A 20,044-nucleotide genomic window follows, 5' to 3' on the forward strand; every position below is an offset into this window, starting at 1 on the left:
ACAAATCCCACTGCCACCAATGAGATTTGAACCGCAAGCTTCCGGACGACAGCCTTGTGCTCTAATCATTCAGCTATCCGGACACCACCAGCATTATGTAGGTACAAACAAATGAGGTGAATAGATATTATCGCGTTATTTGCACAATTTGAGAAATTAAAGTGAAATTTGGAATTGTGTGAATGTAAATAAATGGGGATAAGCGAAGGGGCCAGTGGTTAGTTTTCTTATAAAATAAATCAAATTGCTCAATTTAAAAGTTACATGCTGAAGTTGAAAGCTAAAATTGGAATGGAAATGGACTACAGCTCCCCCCCTCCCTTCTTCAGTTCATCCTAGAGTCATGGAATTTTTCAGTAATATTGGCTATAATATCAGGCCAAGTTTGGTGTAAATCGCACTATTACTAACAAAGTTATAATAGGTCAAATTTGCCTCCTTTGTGACAATGCATTGCAGTCTGAGACTTCAATTGCCACTATCCCATTAAAAGTTAATAATCTCACAAACTAAATGCGTAAACACTCCGAGATAAGTGCAAATGGGACGAACAAAACCTTTTACATCTGAAATGTTTAGCCTCCGGTTTTCAGACTTATTTAAAACGGCTTTCAATGCGTTAGACAACCTGACATGGGATCCATTGGCATCCAAACCACTCACCAAATAAGAAAGACGATTTCAATCCTACATCATAGAATTAGATCAGTTTCCATTTGCTTAAAAAAATGTTTATTTCCTAAATACAAAGTTCTCAAAGTTTTCAGAGTATGATGTTAACTCGCAGTATAATATTCACAGCTTGTTTTCTACCCCACTTGAATACTCTGGTAAAATCCTATTAATCCACTCCTGCAATTGCATCATCTGTTTCGCCTTCAGCTCATGCATTGCATTTTTTAACAAATGAAAATCTCCATTCACCCCTAACTTTTTCAGCTCATTAAACGTCTCCTCGCCCCATTCCGCAGGTACTAAAGAATCGCGGTCACCATGAAACATGAGCAACTCAGGTAAGGGACTGTTTGGACTTTTCCTATTTGCCAGGGAGTCGTACACAATACTTCCTCTGTTCAAAAATGAAGAGCAGGCAAAAACGCCAGCAATTTCTGTATTCACATGATAGCCGATATGCATAGCCAACGCGCCGCCCATTGAAAATCCACCGACAACTATTCTGCTCGCAGGGATACCCTCGTCAATTTCATTTTTGATAAGCTCGTTGGCAGTCTCGTAAATAGACTCTAGGGATTGTCGACTTTCTTTAGCATCTATGGATATTGAGGCTCTGTCAAACCATACATTGGACAGCTGAGTTGAAAAAATCGGTTTGAAAACGGAAAATCTTGAAAGTGACAATCAGGGTTATACCTCGCCGTCCAAAGGTGTATAGCGTTGCACAGGGGCTGTCGGGTACATCACTTTTATATGTGAAAACTCCATGTCCTTCCTGAGAAGGAACCTAACCCATTCGACTAAATTGTGTCCAGTGTCACCTGCAAATTAGGCAGTGAGAAAAGTTTATTTGTTCAGAAGTTATGAAAATACCTGAGCCATGGAAGAATATCACGGTTGCTGTATGCTTCCTTCCCACAGGAGCGATTGTTTTCATGATTAGCTTCATTCCGGCGGATATCATTTAAAAGGGGATTTCAACAGACCGATTCATATGACTCTCAATTTTAGGTTCTTATCATCTTGAGGTTGACAGTTCTGAGTCTCAGCTCTCTGGACTGTCTAAATATAAGACGATAACGTTATTTGCATACACCTTCCACAAACATATGGTTCCTAACTCTCAGCTGACACCAATGAGACGAGGACAGAAAAATATGCATGGCTTCTTACTATTAGTATGAAAGAATAGGAATTTTCTTCAGAGCCCAAACAGCAACATGTATCTGGAAAATCTAGTACAATAAAATGTTGCTAGCTTTCACAGTCATTATTCTACAAAAGCATTTTCTAAAATAGCCGGGCCAGGTAGCCTCCGAGACCCTTAGACAGTTTCCTACGTTTCTTTTACAAATCCTTGATAACTTGTTACAATACTCATTCATCATTTTATCATCCTTTCCTAATGTTGTCATCTACTCCATTAAAACTAGTACTGAAGCAACGGTTAAAAAAAAATGCACTGTCATAATGACAACTCAAAGTTGACAGGTAGGCTTTCAATATTCATTCAACTGGTGTCAATTTGTAAGTCAACGTAACATAAGTTGTACCGGCCTCCGCGGACTATGTAGTGTTACATTACCAGTACATAAACGTGTTTTTTTTAAAAAAGAGATGAATGGAAAGAGATTTTGTACTTGTTGTTTGTGTGTATTTATGTAATCTGCATCAGGGTACGTCAATTTTTTTTTTTTGTTCATGCTATGTACATATATTGTCTTTATCACCGTACGAGGCTTATCTACTTCCCTAAATTGTCATGAAATTCGTTCGATTAACATTGATTGGCATGGTATAATGATAGTTATATTCTCGTTGGTTGATGACTCATGTAGTCTGCCCCGTGCCGGTATTCTTAGGATAATAACGCGTTAGGTAATGAGGTCATGTACACTAGAATTGTCCAACGAACGTGTTAGTGTAGTTCATAGAAAGCATATGCAAGAATGGGGACTTGAGTTCAGTTCTAGGCTACGATGCTTCTCCACCTCTACAGGCGGAATCCCATGGCATTGAAGTTAAACGGGAAACAGGTTAAAGGTTTTCGGATTACACTAAACCAAAAATTACTCTGGAAAACACATGCTTAGAACATATTTCGAAAAGATACAAGGGCTTTGATGATTTGCACCCCCATAGCAGTAAAAAAATCGCTGAATATAGTAAGACCGATAATTACCTATGGAACACCTAGGCAGCTAAATGACAATGAAGTTTCATTTCTATACGAAATATGAAACACGATGAAGCAATAGGGCAAACTGGGGGATCATGTAGTGACCAATGGCTTAAACCAGCAACTGATTATCTGCTCCTCTAATGGGTCTCTCACAGAAGAATACACGAGGCAGGGTCTGTTGACCCGAGGAAAACGTACTTCAAACCATTGTGTAAGCATAGCAGTACGTTCAGTGGAAGTATCTACCATACCCAGGCGTATCTACTTTAATCTCCAAAGGAACGATTCTAGCCGACAACCAGATGACTACTAAGTTACTTTAGCCCAATTAGATAAACACTGAACTAGTATGCGAAGGCTTTAATAATAGGCTGAATACGCTTAGCTTGCATAATATTATCCTGGATACTCTGGTTCCCAAACCATGTTCGGTTAGAAGGCAATGAGGCGGCGACAGAGGTTTCCAGGAAATGAGTAGGAACATCACTGTCTGGGCCAAAAACTTTTTGTGGAATCTGAGCTTATGGCCACTACGCAAAGGAATAAACAGGAACGATTAAGGAAACTTTATTGTACGCACTTCCCAGCAATGAAACAATCCAAAGCGGTCATGGGAGGATACATACCCAAACGCTTGTAGATTTGTTTAAACCTCGCCAAGAAAAACCTTAAGATCGTAGTGGGAATACTTACGGGTCTCTGGAGACTTAGTTACCACTATTGGAAGCTAGGGTTATCTGAGTATACTGCTTGCAACATGCAGCATAACTTCCTTTGATACCATTATTATTATCAATGTTCTCAAGTGAGCAAAGTTGATGGACTTGACACTATCCTGTGGAACTGTTGTTTGCAGCCCCTGAAGCTTCCACAGAGTAGCTATTTCCACTTCTTCAAAAATCCTACAAATCCGATGATGTTTGGATTGGATTGGAGAGGTATATGCATACTCTCTACTGTCGCAAAGATGCTTAGTAGTCATCAAGAACGCTCTAACTAGAATAGTGTCGTTGGAACATCTTTCGTTTTGGATTATATCTATGCTAAAAACAATGAAAATTCAGGTTGACCTGGGAGATAGCCACTTTGAGCACAGGCACCCCCGGGCGGTACAATCTCCCTGGTTGATAATGATGGACGAAATACTACACATATTGACAAGGAGCGAGGTAGAGGTGGTGGCGTATGTCGACGACATGGTATCAGGGATGTTTCCCTCCGTTATGAGTGACATCATGGACAGACAGACGTGCCTGTGGGGTGCAAGATGCGGACTCTACATAGGTCTAAATAAAACGGAATTTGATACTCCATATTCACCACCATGACAAGGGTATCCGGATTTCACCTTGCCCGGCCAAATGAACAAAGAATGCCCCTTTCCTCCAATGTAAAGTACTAAGATTGAAATGAAAACAGAAGTAAGGGTTAAGAAGGCCTGTATAGCCTTTTTCACTCGCAAAGGAACTTTTGTAAGAAAACGGGATCTTCGGCGAAGAATAGTTCATTCCGTCCTAATGTGCGGTTCTATTGTATAGTGGCAAATACTGAATAAGAAATAAAGTAGAACCAAGCTTAATAAAATTCAGAAAACCTCATAGAGCTCTGCAATGTTGCCTGACAGATGCCCTCAATGTATTTCTGCACTTCCTCTCTAAGCAGCCCCACACAAAATACGCTGTAGTGCTGTGAAGCTGCGCGAGTCCGCCATAATAAAATTGTAGATATCTCGGGAATTATGGGCATTCCCGACGGACCATATCACACGGAAGCCTGACGAGGAATTCCGCTGTGGATTTTTAAACCAGGGAAGATTTTAAGACTGGCCACACGGCTCCTATTATTCTTTACCGAGGGATGAAAGATGATCTGCGGAATCGATGCAGCGGTTTTCTCAGATACACACAGTGTAACCGTGTGCCAAGCAAAACTACTAGCGATACTGGAAGTCTGCCGAGAATGGTGCATGCTCTGAGCCTCAGGCGTAACATAGCCATTTTGACCACCAGTCAAGCTGCCATTAAGACTTTGTACTCAGTGTCGACGTCCCTCAAGCTGGTGGAGCAGGCCACGTTGAACCTTCACCTTTCTCCAGGTTCCCGATCATAAGAATATAGAGCAATATGAGCGGACTGACGGATTGGGCAGACGCGGTCTGTGTGCCGTTGGCGACTGTCAGCAGCAGAATCTACTTGCACTATTTAGCAGCCGTTGACTTCAAATGATGATAGTCAAGTCAAGGAGATTTGGTCCTACCTATAATAACACACAATGGCAAATGCGTTCAAGATTCCCATAGCCTGCACGAGGCACTGACTTATAGAAGACGATTTTTCCAGACTCGGTGTACCCTACAATTCACCTTGCCAACGCTGCGGAGAGGAATGAAAAACCCTGAGGCATTTTCTTTACAATAACCCGGCTCTAGCTAAACCATTCTTTAGTGACCCCAATTTGTGGGAGAGTTGCTATCTATCGTGGATTCTACGAGCTAGCTCTTAAGATCTTAACAAACTAAACCCTGCTCTTGCCACAACAGTTGTAGTCTTAGGAATTTGTGACATCACTATTCGAATTGCTGCTCTAAACGGGCTCCGTGACCGCGGATACCTACCTACCCTACCTAATATCTAAAACTACCCTGGTTGTATGCTCTAGGGCCAGAATGCCTGGAAAACAACATCAAATCGCACTAGTCAAACGGGAAGAATACAGATAGGAGACTACAACTTTGAGACCGTCGATAACTTCTTTTATCTAGCGCCAAAAATCACAACCGATAGCAGCTATGAAGATGAAATCCGTGCACATTTGTTGACTGCCAACAGCGCCCATTTCCACTTACTTCTACAAACTGCTCCACTCGAAACGTCTCACCATAGTGTCAAATCTCTGATTGTACAATACAATGTTCTTGCCAGTCCTTTGTATTCCTCGGAGATTTGGGTTCTTAGTAACAGAAATTGCGAAGAATCCTCCAAAGAATTTTTGGCCCCCTACATTCCGTAGCCTACATAACAACGAAATCAATGAGTGATACCATGCCGAGCTGGTTGTGGATAAAATCCGGCTCAATAGGTTACGATGGGCGGGTCAGTTAATCCGGATAGATGAGGACGATCCAGCTCGGAAAGTCAATAAGGGCAATATCTGTGGTGAAAAAAAAAGTCGAGCCAGATCCTGCCTGAGATGGACAGTCAACCTTTCATTTCACTCGAAGGAATACCCTCGATTTTGCAATTCATCCTGTTTTTCGCATAACTCATCTTCTTGTATACTAAAACTTATAATGCATTCGGGTCAGGATCATCAACTACGATAACGACTAAAAAACACTAACATCCATCATCGCATGAATTAATTCTTTCGAGTTAAATATTATCAACTCAATAACGACTAAGCTTGCAACACGTGTCTAGTCTGTTTGAGGAGGCTTTGAAACTTATGTGGTTGTAAGTGTGTCGGCTAATTAAAAAATAATCAAACTTAATAAATTTTCATTTGGCGGTTTTGGCCATAAACGATAGTGTGTTTCTGGCAACATAGGCTAAATTTCTGCCATCACTCCTATTGGTGTACTTCGTGGGTGGCATCAGGTCCTGTTTGGACTGCCAGCCTGCCGAGTCCCAGGGGACAAACAAAAAACAACAACATAAATGACTCTTAGAAGTGCACCACCCGGGAGAACAGATCTCAGAAGTGGGAAGAAAAGAATTGACGGTTTCTGTAAACCTTTCAACATGAAGGGGTTGCAAGGGGAGCGGTTTTTACCAATGAAAAGGCGAGAGCTGCTATACTTTGAACACTTCAAAGCACGTGGCATGGATGGCATCTACCCAGATGGTAAAGGAGGGTATAGAGCATTTAGGGCAACTTCTAAGAATTATTTTTCAAGGATGTGTTACTTTGGACTACGCCGCTTCCTCTTTTGGCAGAAGGTCAAGGTAGTCTTCATACCTATGCCTGGGAAAGATGACTATTCAAATCCAAGAACTTCAGGCAAACCAGCTTAACATCATTTTCGCTGAAATATCTGGAGAGACTGGTTGGGTGTCACTTCCACGAGAAGGCCCTAAGGTCGCACGCATCAAATGAAAACTAACATGACTCCCAACGTGGAAAGTCCTGCGAGTCGACACAACTCTGAGAGGCGAGTACGCGATGGGGTTGTTCGTGGACATTGAAGGGGCGTTTAGCTGTATGCCCTTAAAAAAGCTTTGTCCGTCTGTCTTTGCCTTCCAGAAATGAGGGATACAACCCTTCAACTCTCTGAAGAAGTGAAATAGCTGGAGGTTACCTTTACCTCGAAATGAGGAATTAGGCCTCAGGTGGTAATGTGGATATATGTTGCTATCATTAGGCCGATATTCGCTTATGCATCCGTAAGCTAAGCTGAAACTAAATAATTTTCGCTGTAAACTAGCCACACTGCAAACAACTGTCGTGTCTAGATATCACCGGTGCCATGAGCACACCGGATGCAGCTCTAAATGCATTACTCAACAGCTCTTGAATTTGTTTTGTTCTCCATACATCTGTTTCATGAAGCGTAGAGAGAACTGGGACAAACTAGAAGAAATCGTGTCAAGATATACTGACGTCTTCTACACCGATGGCTCAAAAACCGAACAGGGGGATGTAGTAGGAGTCTGCATTGAGGGCGTTAAAACCGATGAAAGTCTGTTTCTAGATTCTATACGGTGAAAATACTCTGGGTACCCGGTCATTGTGGTGTAGAGGAAAATAAAATCTCGGATGCTTTAGCAAAAGAGGAGCCAATTTTCCCCATGCTTGGACCGAAACCAGCAATTGAAGTGTAAATAGCATTGGCTAATGTTGCTATTAAAAACTAGGAACAAACCTCCCATAATGGCAGGTCACAGCCTTAATCCCGCTAAACATACTAAACTAATGCTGCTGAACACACCAAACTTTTTCTGTCAAAACCAAACAAACATACTTCAAACTTTATCTTGTAGAAAAGCAGGGAGACTTGTAGGAGTATTGTGGCCATAATTCACCACCTGACCTTATGTTCAGAATAGGAATTCTTCTAGATAATACGTGTCCATCTTGTAATGAGTAAGCGGGATCGATGGAGAATTTTCTATTTGAGTGCCCCGTCTAAGGACGCATCAGATATCAGATTTTTGGTTCCGATGTGCTCCAACTGCAGCGGATAGCTTCACATCCACTAACGGAAATCGTGCGATATATAAACGATCCGAGATATTCTGTTAGACAGGGGAATCGAATACAATGGATCACTGGGGTCTGAGTGTTCCAAAGCTTTGCCTCTCCCCCACCTCATACAAACGCACACATATGCTCTGATTCTTCAAGTGTGCAAGACAAAATCAACCCACTTCAATCTGTACAAACCCTTACTGTAGCCATCAGGAAATGTGTAAAATGGGAGTCAATTTCGCTGCGTTATCGCTGATTCTGCTTCTAAATTCGTAAAGCAGTGTATTGACATACTGACACTTTTGGAAATTATTTCATTGTTGTTTCTACTTTTTCAGTGACCTAAGGCCATCCTGAAGGCGCTACACATTCTTAGTGTTACTAAACAGTAGCTTCCATGCTTTCACACGCCAGTGCCTCCGCTTAGACAGGCGCTGAATATAAAAGGATGTAGCGAACTACTATAACCAACAGCATCGAGGGCCTCATTCTGAAACTCGTTTTCTAGTTATAAAATGGTCGACTTTCCTAGGTTTACCACCTTCTCATCATTTGATCCAAAATATTTATTGTGAAAAGGCTTAGAAGTGCTCCAGAAAATCTTTCCTCCAGAATAAATAATATCAACTTAAAGGTTGAAGCTTAGGTTCTTCTTCTCTATTGTATTAGAGAGTTTTTTTGAAGAGGTAATTTTTTATAACTAATAATCCACCCATCCCCAGCTGGTCGAATTGAACCAAAGTCAGAACTGACCGAAGTTGTCATCTTCGTATAAATTTACTGCTCGCTAAAGTATTAGAGGACCCCAGTATCAACTTTAAGCAAAAAGTTTGACGTACATACATGGAAAGTATTATTGTTAGCTACAAATTATTGGACGATCATTCTAGGCAAAGCTCCGTTCCAGTAAAACTTATTTATTAAGCAAAATTAAAATCATCAACTACGGATATACATACGCTCATATGATTACTTTACGTTAGCATTTACTGCAGAAGCTCTAAATAGTCAAGCCAAATTAATAAACAAATTTTGAAACCCTCAGCTCGAATTTTAATTAGTCGAGAATGGCGAACGGTCATCGAGGTTAAGCGTTCTAGGGAATGGTTGGGTTTTAGTTCGGGGAATATGTTGACATTTTATTGTAATTTTTTTAGTTTTTTTTTTTGTCTAGGAAAAAAAAAATGGAAAACAGGCCCATAGCTTGACGAAATAAAGTCCGATTGACAAAGTTAAAAGTTGTTTGGGATTTCAATTTATTTTGTTGTCCGCTCAGCCTCGCACTATTTTCCGAGATATATTTCAAAATGCGCTTGCCAAGGGTTAACATTTTAAATACTGCGTAACTATGTGTATTCAGTGAAGGAAATGCTTTTGTTTTTGCAAAAGTCACAAGCACTGGATACCTGTAAATCTGGTAAACAATATATTGATACGTACGCGATTTATTAGCAAACACTAATTGCGTGGGTGACTCTACGACAATGTCCTGTAAAACATTCGATTTCCACAAAAATGGGAAAATGTTTTTTTCGTTTTCCGAATCAAATTTTTCGAGACCAATTATCGCAGCATGATTTTCTTCTTCTTTTTCTTCACTCTTTGTCCCGTTCACAAGCAGGGTAGGCTCGTCGTGATCGGTTTCGCCATTCGACTCTATCGAATGCCTGATCTGGGTGCAACCTCGAGGCTTTTAAATCCCCATCCAGCGTATCAAGCCACCGTTGTTTCGGACGGCCTTTTGGTCGTTTACCATTGTCTTCGATGTTCAGACCAAACTTGGCAAGTGAATTCTCGTTAGCACGAATTGCGTGACCATACCATCGAAGACGGCTCTCTCGCAATTTTTCCACGATCGGTGCAACCCCATAATGATCGCGGATATCCTCATTTCGGATGTGATCAAAACGTGTCACGCCACTAGTCCAACGCAACATTTTTGTCTCAATTACCGCTAGACGCCGTTCATTGTCTTTTATAGTTGGCCAACACTCAGAAGCATAGAGGGCGATAGGACGGACGACATTTCGGTAAATTTTAGATTTGAGATGTTCGTGGATACGTCGATCACAAAGCACACCAGTTGTGGAACGCCACTTCATCCAGGTTAATGCGTGAAGCAATTTCATAACGCAGTTGGCTGATAGCGTTGATCCGAGGTATTTAAATCGCATGATTTTGGGACTACAAATTAGTTCAGTTAATGATTCTGAGCAACTGAACGCAATACCAAGCACAAGGACTAACTGTCAAACTACAGATAATATTAAATAGATGAGTTAAATGAGTTGATTTTGGTTATGTATATTTTATTGTGTAGTACATTTCTATGACCGTATCAGGCTAATAGCACTGGCGATCTTAGCTATTTAATTAAGACTCAGAATAGATACATATCTATTCGCATTGCACTTAAATTTACACCTCTCAATACGTTCAAAACATCTTCCCAATTTCCACTTTCCCCTACATCATTATAACGTTATCTCGTCTCTAATTTACAACCGCGACAATCTACTAGTATCTTGTATCTACTATTTACTTAGGTACACTCAGCATGAAGCGCGCTAAGCAAACGCGTGGAGAGCTTAAATTTCAACGACTAATTACAAATATCTATTCGCGAAACATACTCAGTGCAAGAAAGATATTCTTAGGAGAAATTTTCGGTGCACCTGAATCATTAGTTCAGATACAAAGGTTGAGAGAAGATGTAACCGGTTCGGGCTAGTGAACTCTAAACCTAGTGAAAATCGCTGAGACTAGCGTTCAATAACTTTCTGGTATCATTAAAAGTGCAATACTCGCGTAATTCTTCAATCCGAGCTTAAAGGTCAATTGATTGGGTGACCTAAGCTGATTGTTTGTTATCAGTTTGTAATATTTTGAATACAATTTGTGATAAGCTGGACACCGGCTGAGCATCAATATCGAGGCTCCCTTGGAGGATTGATGCAGATGCAGTTTACATTCTGAAGTGGACCAGAAAGGTAATTCGTATCAGCGTCCGTAACAGTTTGAAATTTTCCGCGGAAGATATTGTTTGGTTTGATACTTAGTGCGTGAAATCCATTCATGATGATAAGCAATTGGAGGTTAAGATGGGTACGATCTACAAATAGATTTACTCGTATCATTTTCACCAGAATTTATTTGGCATTGTTGTGGTCTTATCTTTAGTTGTAAAGTCAGGGCAGGAATACAATGTACAATGTGCGTCTGGTGCTCGAATTTTATGATGGTTTCCCAAGGAAAATTTGGCCTGCCTTCACATTTGTATAGGCCCATTGGCCAATTCCGCCAATTAAAATAAGATGCTATGGAATTGTGTTTACTAGACTCTTATTGATTTACTGGTCATCTTGGCTACGCATGCAATTGTACACTCATTGTTAGTTAATTATGGGATGGACTGAAAGATTGAGGTAAACCAATTACTTTGAGTATTCAGTTTGATCCGGTTTTGCGGGGGCCAGACGGTAATAACATGTAGCTGAAATTTAATTATTGCCTATTTTATAGTAGTAATGCCGCTAATAGGAAATTTTATGGTATATATCAGTCTGTACACTAGCTGATAAGAGTAGCTGATAGAAGAACAGATTTGTGCCAATCTGGAACCACTTATCTGTCTGATGATTTTGGGAAATATGCATTCGAGCAAAAACGCACACATGCTACTGTCGATGACGTCCACTTTGAAGCTATTACCGAACTAGTCGGAAAACCGGAAGCTGGACGCTTCAGGTATGAAAGGACTTGTGTATTCCTTAGTGCGTAGCACGTAATATATCCATATATTATGTGAGAGTATCCACTTTCGGGTTATATTGACATTCATAGTCTTCAATTTTCAAAGAAGCAAAAACTTTGACGTATTATAACTTTATTAGTAACCGTGCGATTTCTACCAAACTTTGTATGCTTTATGCTCTATATTATAGCCTACATCACTGCAATTTCGTAGTGCTAGGATGAATTTAAAAGGGGTTTTTCAGCCAATTATAAAAAAATATAGTAATATATTATTAACTTTATGTGAACAGATATTGGTATGGAAGGTATTTCGGAGCCCAGGCACCATACAGTGGCAGCCTCCTGATTTTTTTCAGATTTTTCGGTTTGGTAGTTTCTGAGAATGGCCCCCTTAAAGAAATGATTACTTTCAACCCCCCGCACTCCCCACCTTTCCAACAATTGTCAAAACTAAGACCGGCTTCGAGAAGTACTAACCGAGACCTTCAATTCGATATCCCACATGACTATTATTATTATTATTCTGTTAAGGGAAAGTCGCACCGCGTGCTTGAAGAACTATTGTGTCCCTTTTACTGGTTATAGTGTACCTATTGTTCATAGTATCTCAAGCAGGCCTGCAATCGTTAAGAACTTTAGTATGTTCCCCACCTCCAGATGTTTCAGCTTTGCATCTGGTATTAAGTGTTCTCCCAGATGTCTCGACCTACTTTGCACAAGTGCCGGACACTGTCCCAGGGCGTGCATAGAGGTTTCGTCCTCCTCCTCACAAAACCTACAGGCAGTGTCCGTAGATATCCCTAGCTTCCCTATGTGATAGTTCAGCCGACAATGACCAGTGAGAATTCCCACTATGATTCGGAGGTTGTTTTTGGTGAGGTTTAAGCAATCCTTTGTACGCATGGGTTCGTATCCCCAAATAAGCACCCTGGGCTGCTCCATCCCTGGTAGGCCCGCCCAATATAGTTCCCTCAACCGTTTCTCTTCGTATCTTAGATTCATAGCCATGAAACCGTTTCCGATTCCACAGAAGGGTTCTGGCCCGTGTAAGGGCATCCCTGCTCCCTTCTTGGCTAGTTCATCCGCTGTCTCGTTGCCTCCCAACCCAGCATGGCCTGGAACCCAAAGTATCCAGACCTTGTTGGACGAGCCGAGTGTATTCAGTCTCTCAAAGCATTCCCATACCAGTTTAGAGTTCACCTGGTTGGACCTAAATGCCTTGATCGCTGCTTGGCTATCGGTGAGAATAGCTATGTTCTGCCCTCTGTAGTTCTTTGCAGATTAAAGGAGGCACATTTGTCCATGGCGTAAATTTCCGCCTGGAATATGCTAGTGTACCTGCCCATTCGCTCAAAGTACATTTTCCTTGGACCAATGATACCGGCACCCACTCCCTCTGCTGTGAGGGATCCGTCAATGTACCAAGTAATCAGTTGCTGGTTTAAGCCGTATGTCGAAGCCACGCTCGCCCAGTTTGCCTTGTTACTCCAACGTGTTTCAAACTTCTTATCGAAGTGAAACCTCGTTGTCATGTTGTCCCTCGGTATCAGTAATTCGGGATACCGCCTAGAAAGGATATCAATCTTCCTTCGATTTAGGCAGCTCCCCGCCTCACTCATACTACCGGTCATCCTGAATATTGATCTCCTTACCTGCATCTGTATGTGCAGATGGAGAGGGGTTAATCCCAGAAGGACCTCCAGGGATGCCGTTGAGCATGTCCTCATTGCCCCACTGATACACACGCAAGCCAGCCTTTGGAGCTTCGGTTCTTTCTGCCAAGATTACCGCTCCATAGGTAATCATTGGCGTTACTATTGCAGTATATATCCAAAGTAATATCTTCGGGCTGCAACCCCATTTTTTTCCTACTATGGATCTGCAAGTCATCAGAGCCCTCGTGGCTTTCCGACATGTGTCTTCCAGAGTAATTTTTGGTCTAGCGTGATTCCCAAATATTTGACCTCTGTTTCTCGTTTCACCTCCATATCATGTAATGTTATGGCTCTCAGGTGATTCAGCTTACGCCTCCTAGTGAATGGTACTATGGTGGTTTTGGTTGGGTTGATCCGCAGTCCCACCTTCCTGCACCAGGCACTAGTAACCTTTAATCCAGTTTGGATTCTATCACATAGGGTATCTTCATGTTTGCCCCTACAGATTAAAACAATGTCGTCCGCGTAGCCCTGGACTTGTATTCCAGTATTAGTTAACACGCCCAGGAGTTCATCCACTACCATACTCCACATCAGCGGCGATAGTACTCCACCCTGTGGACAGCCTTGAGTGGTGTTCATGATAATAGAATTTGTACCTGTTTGTACCTCTATTTGTCTGCTTTCTAGCATTTTGCCCATCCAGAGTGCCAGGGTGTTTCCCACTGCTTTGCGGCTCAGGGCATCCTGTATCTCTGTGTGCGATGTATTGTCGAATGCTCCTTCGATATCCAAAAACGCGCACAGTGCAATTTCTTTTGTTTCTATGGCGTCCCGTAGTACCTCTGTCAGCTGATACAGAGCAGTTTCAGTTGACGGTCCTGCCCGGTAAGCGTGTTGACAGTGATGACTATATTTGACGAAAAAAAATTTTACACCCCCCTATTGCATGTATGAGGAATCCCCCTTAAATTCAACGTAAAAGGATGTAACTTACTGCATGTACTACCAAATTTGGTGTCAACCGCTATAACCGTCTTCGAAAAAATGCGTATGACAACAGACGGGCAGACAGACAGTAAACCGATTTTAATAAGGTTTTGTGTTTACAAAAAACCTTAGAAAGGTGGTGAGTGCGGGGGGCAAAAGTGATCATCACGGACTCTCAGAAACTACCCAACTGAAAAATCTAAAAAAAATGCAGTAACTTGCCACTATATGGTGCCTATGTGTATCTCTTGAAAGAAAGTTAATAATTGTATGTCATTATAATGTTAGTAATTGGCTGGAAAACCCTCCGTAAATTCAACCTAGGATCACGCAATTTGCAACAATATACGCTATAAAATAGAGTATGATCCTACCAAGTGTGGTGGAGATCGTACTTTTATCAGCAAAGTTCTGTTGGGTCAAAGATGTCACTTCTGTGCAAATTAAACACTTTAAGTGTCAGTACCACATGAAAGAGGATAGTCCCACATAATGTTGGGTTGGGGAAAAATTAATGTCGTATTTGTGATCGAATTCTAACGCTTTATTTAACATGCTTAGAATTATTCGATTTAAGTCAAATATGCGCCGTTTTGTTCGCAAACTTGTTGCCATTTAGAAGGCAACTTCATTATCCCCCTCTTATAAAACCCCCCCTCCTTATTTGCAAAAAACTCAGACAGCCAGTTTTCGCAAGCCTATTTTGAGGCGAACTTAGTAGCACCAAGAGCGTTTTGCATGGCCCGGAAGAGATGGTAATCACTTGGTGCCAGGTCCGGATTATAAGGTGGGTGTGATAGAACATCCCATCCGAGCTCCCGTAGCTTCTGGTGGGTCATCAAAGAATTGTGAGGCCGAGCGTTGTCCTGGTGGAATAGAACATCATTCCTATTGACAAATCCTGGCCGCTTCTGGTCAATCGCCTGCTTTAAACGGTCGAGTTGCTCACAGTAGAGGACCGAATTGGTCTGGCCATAGTTGAGCAGCTCATAGTGGATGATTCCCTTCCAATCTCACCAAACACACAGCAAAACCTTCCTGGCCGTCAATCTGTTCTTGGCGATGGTTTGGGCAGGCTCGCCGCGCTTCAACCACGATATTTTTCGCTTGCGGTTGTTGTACGTGATCCACTTTTCATCACCAGCCACCATCCGTAAAAATGGATCGAATTCGTTCCGTTTCAGCAGTGCGTCGCAGGCGTTGATTAGGTCCAAGAAATTTTTTTGCGTCAACACATGTGGCACCCAAGTAAAAACCCAATCTTCTGCAAATGGTTAAAAACGGTTTTATGCTCTATATTCAGTTCCGGGTCAATCGAGCAAATGCTCACATGCCGATCTACTTAGATGATTTCGGCGATTTTATCGGTTTCTATGACGATTGACCTACCAGTACGGAGTGTATCTTCGACACCCACTACACCAGAACGAAATCGATCGAACCAACGCTGTGCTGTGCGAATCGTTACAGTATCGGCTCCATAACCATCATAAATTTGTTCGGCCGCCTTCGTTGCATTTTTACCTTTCAGGTACTAAAAACGTAAAATATGACGAATTTCTTGCTTGGTTGACTCCATATTTAACGCACTATAACTTGAGACCACAAGGTACGACCACAACACTGTCGAAGAGACACTTGTAGCACAGATTGTTGTCTTCAAATCGCCGTATAGAATGGCCCGATGCGATAAATACAACACAAGATACGTTTAAGTGTCGCCATCTATTGACAAAATACGACATTTCTTTTTCCCCAATCCTATACATGTGGTTACCAGTTTTTGTACTGTTTTACATTCTTCATCAACTGCACCGTACCCTTGTAAATAATCAGCAATTCTTCGAAGGAGCTTATTGCCTTCCTTGCTGGAATGCTTGGGGAAAAGGCTTTTACATCGAATGAGAACAATTTTTCATCCACCTGTATAGAGGTCATCAAGAGACTGAGCAAGGTAAGAGCTCTTGATGACCTCTTGGCTGCTCTTTAGCCTCATTTAAGAGCCACTTCGCAATCGTTGGCATAGAATGTTCGTGGCTGCTATGAGTTCCCTAAATTCACTGCCTTCTTTAGGCATTTCGGTAAAGCCGAGTTTTTCCCAACAATTATTTATTATATTGAAAGAAATTTGATTTCCTTCTGCTTCTTTATCGACTTGCAAAAAGTAAATTGGTTTTTTGTTAAGTTCGTCCAGTATCCTGCTGTGGTTATTTGGGATTTTGGGGTCAGCTTTTCCTTTGTGCCATTTTATAAGGTGTAGATATCCTCTCGGATGCTTCATCTTTTCTTCCTGCTGCCCATTTTTGATTCCCACTTCTATGCCCACAATGATTTTTTCATTCCGAAGGACTTTGTCTCTGATGGAATAGTTAAGTCCATTGTTGAGTAGTGTTAATTGTTGTTCAGTGACCCTTCCTGTGATTTATTGTTGACGTAAATGTTAACCTTTTAAATTCCAACTTGAATTTTTTCGTTATATTACTGTTTATTTTTCTCGGTATGGGAGACAATAAAAGTACCTTTTTTATGATGTGGTTCTGTGGCGTTCTTTCAAACCTGATGTATCTTTTCAGAAATCTTTTCGACAGTCATGACTGATACTTTCCATCACATCTCGTTTCGATCTTGAGTGAATTTGGTAGCCAGCCTGAAGGATCCTCCTTTTTTTTGACATCGAACTCCGCTTCGCCCAAATCTGACAATATTAACTGGAAAGAAAAAAGAGGACTTTTCTGCCTACAATTTTTTTTATTTAAACAAATATGGCATCTCGGGAATTAGTTGTCTCTTTCCTCAGAAAATAAACACTGAAGAAGGATGCAACTGGTTCCCGAAATACACTTTTCGTTTAAATAAAGAAAATTGTCGCGAAAAGAAGAGGACCGTTTTTCTTCGCTCAAATCCATTCCAAAAATGGACAATTGGCTTAGAATTTTTCTGAAAAAAAAACCCTTTCTCTTTCATTTGAATAAGCGGAACATGGCAAAATATCGATTCGTAAGAATATAAAATCAACTTGAGGCAAACATACTCCAAACTAGTCATATGAGGTAACACGCTATAGCATAAGGTTATTGTACTTTTCCGCGAGCTTAGAGTTCAGCCAGTAAATCATTGTCGGCGAATGGAATTTTTAATCTTTCTTCAAGCACTAATAATTTGGTTTAGTTTCAACTACAGTGAGAGGCTAAACCAGCCAAATCAGATGTGGCCCCATAGAGCCAAACCGTTAAATTAGAACACTCAGTAGTCAGGAGGGGGGACGTAAAATATGGTAAAAAATAAAACGATAAATGAATCCTATAAATGGAACTAGCAAGACCGAATTAGTAGGATTAAACCCATGAGGTACTCTGAAATTCATAGCCTATCGTACACAAGCGCAGTATAAGCAAAGCGGTTCATTCGATCGTATTAAACCTATTGATTTCCAGTTTTTGAAACGATTCTTCTCAGATACATGATGTTTCAATTTTCAGTTCATATTGTCTGAAAAGCATTGAGTAGTGCCAGAAACAAGTTGAAAGTTAGCCAAGTGCTTTCCAACTGGAAGATGTGCTACAACTTTATCGTTAGAGACAATGACTGAACCGCAAATTAAAGCAAGAAAAAGTTTACGAAATGGCGGATAATGGCTGTAAAATACAAATTTTAAAGAAGCATAAAGAAAATAATTTAAATGTTTTTAATCAACTCAACATAAGAAAATTTGCGCTTCTAAATACAGCCTGTATCGATATCCTTTATTGTAATGTCCCATGCAATTGGTCAGAAGTCCAGAATATCAACCTGAGTGGCCGGAGACGACTAAAAGGAAAGTGGTATCCCAAAACCTAAAAGAACTTTAGTGAAATTGGCCATGAAATTTCCCCCGCAAATACTGAAGCTTTATGGAAGTAGGAGTCCTTTGAACACTTCAGTTCCTCACCCGTCATTAACCGATGCGTGGGTCCACTACCGAGTTTGAAAAACCAGCAAGCATGGGACATCGCGCGAACCTAGCGAAATATCAACACGGGAGCAAAACCTGAAAATTAAAAATAAAAAAAATAACGGTTCGATCGTGCGTGTTGAGCCTTAAATCTCCGGAATCCAGTGCCGCGATCGAGAGGGAGGATCAACCGCGGATTGCATCCTCAATCGATGCTTCTCCTGCCTGAAATGTATAATGGAGCACAGCTCTTAGGGTTAGGGCCTTGGCATCTTTAGGCCATAAAATTAGAGGATGTCCCTTTAACTAGTATAAGTTCTGCGGATTAGTGAAAAGGAAGGGAAGAGGGAGGTCTCAAATCAAAACTATGTTTTCTCTTCATTTCACTGTAATTCGTTCATAAGGCTGAATGATAATTTCGCAAGCGCAGGACGCACGACCGCCACAGATAAAACAACTTCAAATAATCCAAACGCATAGTGAAGCCTCTTTCGCAGCTACAGAATTGCATACAAAGCCTAGTTTTTTCAAACCCCAAATCGGTTCTGTGATTATGGGTGTCAATATACCAGCTTCAGAAGCAGCCAGAATCCTTAACCTGCATAAATCTAGATTCAGTCAGTAACCCCGAACGTAAAGCAGATTAGACAGTTGCACGACCTTCCTGACTTCACCGAGAGCATTACTGTCGACAATATCAACACGGTTGTTGTCAGCCAACAGAGCCTATTCCAGCTTACAAAAACTGTTCTGCTCGAAACGTCTCACCATAGGGTCAAAGCTCTTACTGTACAAGACAATGATCTTGCCAGTCCTCATCTATTCCTCGGAGACTTGAGTTCTTAGCAAGAGGAATTGTGAACTCTTGGCCGCGTTCGAGAGAAGAATCCTCTGAAGAATTTTTTGCCCCCTACATGAGGATGAACGATTCCATAGCCTACATAACGACGAAATCTATGAGCGATACTATGACCTCAGGTTGTGGATAAAATCCGGCTCAATAGGTGGGCGGGTCACTTAATCCGTATGGATGAGGATGATCCCACTCGGAAAGTCTATAAGGGCAATATCTATGGTAGAAAAAGAAGACGAGGCAAACCTTGCCTAAGATGGAGCGATGGCTTAGGTCAGGACGCCAGACAGCTTTTAGCGATATCGAATTGGTGGACCTCGGCGCAAAACCGGGGTGTCTGGAGTTCCTTATTAAGGCAGGCCTAGACCGAATACCGGTTGTTGCGCCGTTGATGATGATGATCGAATGAAAAGTCTTAGCAATCCGCGCGACCTCCAAGGAAACTATATTTTCCTCTCCGCTCCACGCTCCCCACTTGGAACTTTGTTTACGTTTGTAGACTTATTTACGTAAAAGTTCTGATTTTCTGCATAGGCTCGAAGCGAATCCATTAGGCTTTATTCCCCCGGCAAAAGTAAAATCTCATCCTACCTGCACGTACAACTTTCCAGAAAATTTTGGAAAAATTTAGGAAAAACATGACCTTTTGACACCTTTCCCAATGCGGTGCTATATCGGTAATAGCTCTCCTCAAACCCCCTCCATACACTTAATCATCGCCTCACCTTCTTTAGTTGTCCAGGTGTCGCTAAGGCTGCTTTCGTTGACGCCGTGCTTGAACTTGAAATTCAACATCTGCGGTGGCAATAGTAAAA

General features: G+C 41.4%; 2 protein-coding genes across 4 annotated transcripts in view; one reads left to right on the top strand and one right to left on the bottom strand.

Annotated features, from left to right (window-relative positions):
• Positions 1 to 709: 709 nt before the first annotated feature.
• Positions 710 to 1,819, bottom strand: LOC119654424 (lysophospholipase-like protein 1). The gene is made up of 3 exons (XM_038059815.1): positions 1,549 to 1,819; positions 1,372 to 1,496; positions 710 to 1,311 (listed from the first exon to the last, which is right to left on the bottom strand). The coding sequence occupies exons 1-3, from the start codon at positions 1,637 to 1,639 to the stop codon at positions 796 to 798; spliced, it is 732 nt and encodes a 243-aa protein (XP_037915743.1). The 5' UTR covers positions 1,640 to 1,819; the 3' UTR covers positions 710 to 795.
• A 361-nt stretch (positions 1,820 to 2,180) lies between these two features.
• LOC119655506 (facilitated trehalose transporter Tret1-like) overlaps positions 2,181 to 20,044 on the top strand; it is a 40,129-nt gene continuing 22,265 nt past the window's right edge. Inside the window, exon 1 of one of the 3 annotated variants that reach the window (XM_038061411.1) lies at positions 2,181 to 2,351. Coding sequence is in view for 1 of the 3 variants with exons in the window: in XM_038061409.1 (XP_037917337.1) it covers positions 11,120 to 11,149 (30 nt within the window). In the remaining 2 variants the exon portion in view is untranslated. Of the gene's footprint in view, positions 2,352 to 10,590; positions 11,150 to 20,044 lie in introns of those variants that run through there. The other 2 variants (XM_038061409.1, XM_038061410.1) reach the window with 2 other exon arrangements.

This window comes from Hermetia illucens, chromosome 4 (genome assembly GCF_905115235.1).
Source record: "Hermetia illucens chromosome 4, iHerIll2.2.curated.20191125, whole genome shotgun sequence".
NCBI classification, from domain to species: domain Eukaryota; kingdom Metazoa; phylum Arthropoda; class Insecta; order Diptera; family Stratiomyidae; genus Hermetia; species Hermetia illucens.